The 9594-nt window shown below is 35.5% G+C and overlaps 1 protein-coding gene across 1 annotated transcript; it reads left to right on the plus strand.

Annotated features, from left to right (window-relative positions):
• Positions 1-1709: 1709 nt before the first annotated feature.
• Positions 1710-2824, plus strand: LOC101887780 (protein THEM6). The gene is made up of 3 exons (XM_005178928.4): positions 1710-1768; positions 2013-2180; positions 2247-2824. Exons 2-3 carry the CDS (start codon positions 2045-2047, stop codon positions 2690-2692), a joined length of 582 nt encoding a protein of 193 aa, XP_005178985.2. The 5' UTR covers positions 1710-1768; positions 2013-2044; the 3' UTR covers positions 2693-2824.
• The last annotated feature ends 6770 nt before the right edge of the window (positions 2825-9594 follow it).

Genomic DNA, 9594 nt, shown 5'->3' on the forward strand with positions numbered 1-9594 from the left:
TGAAAATTGCAAATTGCTTCCAAATGGTGGAGGGTACTTAAAGGGAGGGTATTCGGTATTCAGTCATATGACTAGAAAGGGTATATATCATTTGATACGGCCAAAAACCTCATCGAAATAACGGTTTTAGAACCTAGGTGTCTTTAGACCAAATCCGTTTCAGGACATTTGGAGTCGATCTAGCGAGCGCGGTTCGTCCGTCTGTTTGTCTGTATGGTGCTCACGATAATTCTCGAAAGAAGTATCCGACAAACTTGGTACATCGTAACATTATTAGCAAACTTAGATCCAGTTCGGCGATAGGCAATATCGGTCCACTCCTTCTTGTAGCTCCCACACAAAATATCAACATTTTCAAAGAAAATAATTTACTACACAGAAAGTGAAAGGATAAGCCGATGTTGTTCCATCTTTGCAAATCCTAAAATTTGCAATTTGCTAGGTCAGATGCGAAAATGCACAATATCGCCCAACTCCATCAAGTACCTCCCCACGAAGGGTCAAAAATTTTAATAATAATAACTCTTATAAAATGTGGTATGAGACTTCTATTTCACATATCCCAATATTTTTTATTAACCCAAGGTCTATTGTGAAGATGGAATATATGGGGTCCACTCCTTCTGATACTTCCCCCACAAAGAGTCAAAATTTTAAATATCCATGCAGCTAATAAAACGCGAAATTAACACCTGACTCCATTTTGACTTGGCTCATCTGAATATTTTTAACAACACAAGATATGTTATAAAGACGGTAGAGATCGGACCACTCCTTGTGGTACCTCCCCCACAAAGGGTCAATGTTTTGCATAACCAAAACGATTATAATATCCAAAATAAGCATCCGGATTTCTTCATATTTCAAACATCTCATTATTTCTACTAACACAAAATCTGCTGTGAAGATGAGATGTATTGGTTTACACCTTCTGGTACCTCCCCCACATAGGTTCAAAATTTCGAAAGATTGATCAATAGAGGGTAAACAATTTGATTAATTATAACAGAAGTCAAAATATATTTCAATATTCGAACATTGGCTGAGTGCATACATCTGTCGGCAAAACCTAACCTGAAATGGGCCTAATCCCCATTTCATTATGGGAGTTTTCACTGAAAAAAATTGGTCGTAATGCCCATAATTGCAATGGGGATTATGATATGGCGACCATAAAATTAAAGAATTTTTGAATAATGAATTTTCCATTGAAGTGAGCCATTAAGGCCCTAAGGAGACATTCAGTGCCATTTCAGTACCTAATGGTGATACATTACCTAAATTCTCTAAGTATAATAAATGGTTCTTAAAATTTCACAAATTACGAAAAATATTACGATCTACGTTAATTTAAAAATGTAACAGGCTATTTCAGATTGTTACAAATTTTGGGAGGTACCTATTCGTTAAACCAAAAGCGTGCCACCCTAATACCCATAGACCATGCATATGCCCCACGTCACATAACAAAACTTATATAGTCATTGAGCTAATTACAAAATTTTGTTGTTTAGCTTTCGAAACGATAAAGCTTTAACTAATGCACCTGTATGCGATTGAATAAAAGAGAAAGAGAGAGAGAGAGAAAAATAAAAATCAATCTATTTGATACACCCATACACACACACAACCCGTTTTATCTATGTTAATGAAAGTGAATTTTGAATTTGAAGACGATCAAAGAAGAGTGGCCCTGCTCTGATAAAAACATTCAGTTGGTAAACTTAAGTTGTGCGGTTCGGACGTGATCTCTTGATTTGTCGGCTAGGTGAGTGGTGAATATTGACTTTTTTGGTTTGAGGAATTACAAAAGAGTTGTTGCTGTGTTATGGTTTATTAAATTTTTGAATATTATTGAATACATTTCGAAATGCAATGATGAAGAGCCACCAGCATTGAGGTTGAAAGACCAAACCTTGAACTTCGGACATTTCAAAATCTGCATAATTACAAAATTTTGTGTTTCTTTTTTGTTTTAAATATTGATTCCAATTTCATTGTTTCTCTTGCAGTTGTATACAAAAAAAAACACAAACCGGTTACCATGGGTTTTCTATTATTCGCTCTCATCTTGTACATTATCTGGGATGTTAATTATTTCCTACGTTGCGTTTTCACCGTCTTTGCGGGCCGCCTGTTCCAAAGTAAGCGGAAAGTTACCGATACAACAACAATATATGGTAAGCTATAATTTTTCTAAGAAAATTTTTGAAAATAAAATCTAAAATGCAATGATTTTTTTCCAGGCCTCTGCACCTCCCAGGATGTGGACATTTTCATCAAGCACATGAACAATGCCCGCTATTTGCGCGAGCTGGACTTTGCCCGTTTCCATTTCTATGCCCTGACCGGTATCTATGAAAAGATCCGTGAACGTCGTGGTGGTGCCGTGCAGGGTGCCTCCAGTGTCCGTTATCGTCGCACCATTCCCATCTTCCATCCATACAAAATTCAAACCAAACTGATTTGGTGGGACGATAAGGCCATCTATTTGGAACAGCAATTTGTTACCTTGACCGATGGTTTCGTTCGTGCCGTCGCCATGTCCAAACAATGCATTACCAACTGTAATGTCATGGAGATTATGAAGACATACCCCGAGGCCGGTAAACGTCCCGAAATGCCAGGGGAGTTGAAATTGTGGTTAGATGCCATTGAGGTATCCAGCCAAAAATTGCGTAAAGATAAATGAGACTGTGCAGTATCTGTACAAATTAAGTTAGGTTAGTGATAATTTACTGTAATATATTTTGTATAAACATTGTCGGGATAACTCTTTTTTGTACTTACAGTTTTGTAAATAAATATTTGATGAAAATATGTACACTTCAATTTTTTTTTTTTTTTTTTTTTTTTTGGCTTTCCTAATTTCGAAACGAATATTTGTGTTCTGGCTGGACTTTTGCCATCGGGCAAATTAAATGCAAATCGAAATTGTTTATAAATATTTATGTATTTTTTACTTTACAAAAATGACACTTGACTTAAAAGCTTCCACGACGAAACCTTGTATTATATTATTTTGTTTTTTTAAAATTAATACAAATTAGAAACGAAATAACGATACCTAATCTGGCTCGTAATTTAAAGAAGGTGGAAAAGTGGCAGGTTTAAATGACTCGCTCAGTAGACCCCAGCTTATATCCCTTTTTTATACCCTACACCACAAGGTGGTCAGGGTATTACGTCTTTGTGCATTTGTTTGTAACAGGCAAAAGGAAACGAGATAGACCCATAGTTCCTTTTGGTGATCTGCATAGAATCACATTCTGAGTCGATTTATGCATGTCCGTCCGTCCGTCTGTCTATGTATTTTTGTAAACAAAGTACACTTCGCATTTATTACCCGATCCAGATGAAATTTTCCACAAATCATTTGTTTGGCCCAAGAACGAACCCTATTGAAATTGGAGATAATCGGTAAAAATTTAGATATAGCTCCCATATATATCTTCGTCCGATTTGCCTTCTACTGTGCACCAAACGTATAATATCAGCCCGAATTGTATGGAATTTTGCACATACAACCAAATTAGGCCTGAAAATAAGTATGCCAAATTTGATCGAAATCGGTTCAGATATAGCTATATAGCTATAACTCCCATATTGTTCATCCGATTTGTTATTTTTGTCCTCCGCAGCCGCAACAACAATATTTGAGGAAATATATCAAATGCAGCTCAGAAATACCTTTGCTAAATTTTATCGAGATCGGTTAAGATTTGGTATAGCTCCCATATATAACTTCTTCCGATTTACCTTTTATTGTGCACCAAACGTCTAATATTTGCCCAAATGGGATGAAATTTGGCACTTACGACCGAATTGACTCTAGAAGCTAGTATGTCAAATTTGGTGAATATCGATTCAGATATAGCTATAGCTCTCATATATATTGTTCATCCGATTTGTTGTATTTGTTACCCATAGCCGTAATATGCACTCCGTAACAACGATATTCAGGGAAATATATCAAATAACGCTCAGAAATATATTTGCCAAATTTCAGATTTGGATATAGCTCTCATATATATCTTTAACAAATTAATTTTGCACCAAATTGGCAATACAAGTCTGAATTTAAAAGATACAAATGCTTCGGCAAATTTAGTCCTTTGAACTTTAAACGATAATTATAATCATAGCGTGTATGATTGAATTCTCCCATAAAAACTTTTAATTGTTATGTGGAGCTCTACTAAATTAGCAAAGTGGTGTAGGGTATCATAAAGTCGGCCCCGTCCGACTTAAGGACTTTCTTTACTGTTATTTTACTTTTAAATGCTGGCCCTTTTTCTTCTATCTTCATACAAGATCCTGTGTTGGCAAAAATATTGGGATGTGCCCAGTTTGAAAAGAATCTGATGTTCAGTTCAGTTTTATGAGCTTCATGGTCATTAAAAATGCTGACCTTTGTGGGGGAGGTACCAGAGGGAGTGCTCCTTTATATCCGTCCATCTTACTAGATCTTGTGTTAGTAGAAATATTGGAATGTGTGAAATTTGAAGATAGTGTAATGCTTATTTCCCATTGTATGAGAGATACCATTATACAATATTTTTATCCGATGTGAGGTAGATACAGAAAGGCGTGGGCCGATATCTACCATCTTCACACCAGATCTTTTGGTAATAAAAATATTTAAATGTGCCGGTTTTCAAAGGGAATCGATTGCTTATTTTGCATTTTATGAGCCTCGTGGTTATTCAAAATGTTGAAACCTTTGTGGGGGAGGTACCAGAAGGAGTGGCCCGATATAGCTTCACACTTGATATTGTGTCAACAGGTATGAGTGAAATTTGATTTGATGTAGATAAAATAATCAAAAACAGAATATCGGAAGGTACCTTTTAATGGGCCCAACGACAACGTGGGTTTTTTTATACCCTCTACTATTCTATGGGGGGTATATTAGCTTTGTCATTCCGTTACCATACAAATTACATATATTCTGTATAAACGTAAAATTCTAAGACGACTTTACCAGGAGGCAGCTTAAGTTCGTAAATGGGCCGTGTCGGTCCACGTTATCGTATAGCCCCCATATAAAGGTACCTCCAAATATTCGGAATTTTTATGATTTTAGCGACATTATTTAAAGGAGCCTACAGCCTATGGCAAAAAGGGTCCACGTCTTCGTATAGCCACCATATAACGGTATCTCCCGACATTCGGTATTTTGATGATTTCAGCAACATTATTCATCGGAATCGTTTCAACTTTGGTATTTGAAGTTCGTAATCGATACTACAGCCTATGACAAAAAAATTCTTAAGCAGGTCCACGTCTTCGTATAGTCCCCATATAATGGTTTTCATCTGAGTGGTAGTTTTCGTTTATATTTGAAACCTTTTTAAAATCCAAACTAAGTATTAGAGTTAATTGGATATTAGATCAACCATATCTGTCAAAAATTATTTTAACGTCACCATACGTAAACCCTAAAAACCTACAGTGATCGCAATATCAAATTTCATAATTTCAGGTCTATCCCTTCACCCAATACTAAATTAAGTTGCATTTAGTTCTTTTCACATAGTTAAAACAGGCATTAAAAAAATCTATATCTCAATATCAGACACCAACACTATGTCAAATTTCGGGATTTCAGCTCGGGATTTTGGAAAATAACAGTTCAAATTTCCAAAACCACTTAAATTTTTCAATTCCGGAGACCAATAAAGACCTCAATGTTAAACTTGAGGATTCCAGTACTATAACTTCACCCAATACATTTCCGAAACCGTATCGATACATGAAAAGCGACTTAATACCAAAATTCGAAATAGTACACATTTTCAAACCACCTACATATCTCAATTCAAGATGCCAATAGAGACCTCGACATCAAACCGAATACTAAATTTAGTAGTTTTTGTACAAATTCAAGACGCATTCCAAACCACCGCCAAATCTCTAACACAAATACCATTAGTATCATTCAGTACATTTCGTACAATTATAGCATACATTTCCAAAACAACCTCCATATATCCAATAACCGCCCAATTTCAACAATATAGTACTATTCAGTATTTTTCGTACAATTATAGTACACATTTGCAAATCACCTCCATATAACAATTCCAGATACCAAGAGAGATCTAAATATGAAATTTCAGCCCTATCGCTTCACCCAATACCAACTTGATTCCATCCCCATACTAAATTTAGTACCATTTAGTACATTTATAGTACAAAATTAGGACGCATTTCCAAACCATTGCCCTATTTTAAACACTGAAACCATTAAGAACCTAAATAACAAATTTCAGAATTTCATCTCTATGCCTTCACCCAATACCAAATATGGTACCATTCAGTACATTTCGTACAATTATGGTACATATTTCCGAAACCACTTCCATATGTCCAGGCTACACATGAACATCGACCCTAATAACAACATTTCCGATTTAAAGCACTATCCGTTCACCCAATACCATATTGTACCAAACATAGTACATTTCAGTACTTTTCGTACAAGCATAGTACACATTTCCATAGTACACAGGCTACACATGAACATCGCCCTTTTACACCAACAGTTCCGATTTAAAGCACTATCCGTTCATCCAATATCAAATAGTACCAAATATAGTACCATTTAGTACTTCTCGTGAAAATATAGGACGCATTTTCAAGCTATTGGCATTTATCAAACACTGATACCATTAATACAAAATTTCCAAATCACCTCCATATCTCAATTCCAGATACTAACAGAGACTTCTATATCAAATTTCAGCCAACGCAAAAATTGTACCAAATATAGTTCCGTTCTGCACTCTTTATACAATTATGATACACATTTCCGAAACCACCCTATATGTCCAGGCTACACATAAACAGTGATCCTAATAACAAATTTCAGTTTTCAAGCACTATCTGCTCAGCCAATACCAAATTGTACCAAATATAGTGCTATTTGGTTGTTCGTGCACTTGTAGAACACATTTCGAAAACCATCGCTTTATCACAGACCTACGACCAATAGGGACCCCAATACAAAATTGCAGCTTCACTGGCTAACCCTGAGCCAAACTGTACTATTTCCAAACTTAATTATTATAAAAAAAAATTCAAGTTTCCATTTTAAAAGGTTAGTACAATTTTGAAATTTTTCGTAGCCTTAAACTCCGAATTTCCAAAAACCTTTTAATACATTCATCCTACACTCCATCTGTGACTCTTATTCCGAATTTGAGAAATACAACTCATTCCATTTGTCCAATACAAAAAGTATTTAATAGTTAGTAAATTTTAGTACCTTTCGTACCCTTTTAGTACGAATTTCCAAAAACCCAGACTTAAATAGCCAGTTTGGTGCATCAAATACGCGAAATCCACGAAAATGTATGTGGGAGCTATATACAAATCTGAACCGATTTTAATATTATTCGACACTCTCACATTCCAAATTTCATTGAAATTGGAGATAAATAGCGTGTTTCGTGCACCAAATCTCAGCCGATTTCAATACGATTTGTTAAATTTATTACAGCTTCTACATAATGCATTGAAAGAGCCACCTGTTCGAATATCCAACACTTTATTGGACAAATCATTGAAGTAAAAATTTTTATAGCCTCCACCATACATATGGAGGGTATATTAAGTTCGTCATTCCGTTTGTATTTCATCGAAATAATCATTTTAGACCCAACAAAGTATATATATTCTTGATCGGCGTAAAATTCTAAGACGATTTAGCCATGTCCGTCCGTCTGTCCGTCTGTTGTAATCACGCTACAGTCTATACGAATTAAGATTGGAAACTAAAATTTTGCACAGATCTCTCTTTTGTCTGCAGGCAGGTCAAGTTTGAAGATGGGCTATATCGGTCCACGTTTTCGTATATCCCCCATATAACGGTACCCCCGATATTCGGTATTTTGATAACTTTACCCACATTTATCAACGGAATTGTTTGAAAATCCACACAAGGAGCTCCTTGTGGGTACTTTATACCTCGGGAGAGAATTATCTATATAGTTCTACGGTACCTCCCGATATTCGGTATTTTGATGATTTTACCCACATTTTTCAACGGGATTGCCTGAAAATCCACACAAGGAGTTCCTTGTGGGTATTTTACCCCTGCAAGATAATTGTCTATAGTGGTCCACGATATCGTATAGCCCCCATAAAACGGTACCCCGATATTCGGTATTTTAATGATTTTAACCACATTTCTCAATGGAATTGTCTGAAATTCCACACAAGAAGTTCATTGTGAGTACTTTACCCCCAAACGTAGATTTGTCTGTATAGGTCCACAATATTGTATATCACCCCAATGTATCGGCACCTTACGATATTCAGTATTTTTATACCCTCCACCTTGGAAAGGAGGGTACCTCCCGATATTCGGTATTTTGATGATTTATGCCACATTTCTTCACGGATTTGTCTACAAATTGGTATTTGTTGGTCATAATGGGTTCCGGTGGCGAAACAGTGCATGTATTGGTCCATGATTTGGTATAACGGTACCTCCCGATATTCGGCATTTTAATGGTTTTTGCCACATTTTTTCGCGGATTTGTCTGAAAATTGGTATTTGTAGGTCATAATGGGTTCTAGCTCCTTTGGCGAAATATTGCATGTATAAGTCCACGATTTGGTATAGCCCCCATGTAACAGTACCTCCCGATATTCGGTATTTTGATGGTTTTTGCCACATTTTTTCATTGATTTGTCTAAAAATTGGTATTTGTAAGTCATAATGGGTCCCAATTCGTGTGACGAATCATTGTAATTATAGGTCCACGTTTTGGTATAGTCTCCATATAACGGTACCTCCCGATATTCGGTATTTTGATGATTTTCGCCACATTTTTTTCACGGATTTGTCTGAAAATTGGTATTCGTAGGTCATAATGGGTCCCAGTTCGTGTGACGAATCATTGTAATTATATGTCCACGATTTGGTATAGCCCCCAAATAACGGTACCTCCCGATATTCGGCATTTTAATGGTTTTTGCCACATTTCTTCGCGGATTTGTCTAGAAATTGGTATTTGTTGGTCTTAATGGGTTCTAGCTCTTTTAGCGAAACACTGTATGTATAGTCCACGTTTTTTTATAGCCCCATATAGCCGTGTTTCCCGATATTCGGTATTTTGATGATTTTTGGCACATTTTTCCATGAATATGTCATAATGGGCTCTAATGTTTCCTTTACCTTAGGGTGGAGGTGTTATTAAAAGTTTGGCCCTGCCGAACTTACTGCTTTTTTACTTGTTAATTTCCACTATGTCATAAAACCATTTATAATTCATTCTCTTTACCGATCCTGAAATTGGGGTACGAAAATAAATAACAGACCCGCCTTAATTTTAATACAGTAATTTATTTTAGTTTGTTTTTCAGTTTTCTTTTTTTTTTTTAAATTCATCATTTTTTTTTTTTTTTTTTTTTTTTTTGTTCTTCATTAAAATATATAGACACCATTGTAGGATAAATACCATAGTAGATTGTACATGAATAACCAAAATAAAAAAAAAAAACAAAAAATAATAATACTTTTAATTTACTCTATACAAATATAAATATAAAAGGAAAACATAAACAATACTTTTCACATTCAAC

Source organism: Musca domestica, unplaced genomic scaffold (assembly GCF_030504385.1).
Source record: "Musca domestica strain aabys unplaced genomic scaffold, Musca_domestica.polishedcontigs.V.1.1 95, whole genome shotgun sequence".
Lineage (NCBI taxonomy): Eukaryota > Metazoa > Arthropoda > Insecta > Diptera > Muscidae > Musca > Musca domestica.

Excerpts from the sequence above, each read along its gene's own strand:
- LOC101887780 (XM_005178928.4), top strand. The coding sequence starts at position 2,045 with ATGGGTTTTCTATTATTCGCTCTCATCTTGTACATTATCTGGGATGTT. Across the intron at positions 2,181-2,246 it reads CGATACAACAACAATATATG|GCCTCTGCACCTCCCAGGAT; the intron begins GTAAGCTATAAT and ends ATTTTTTTCCAG.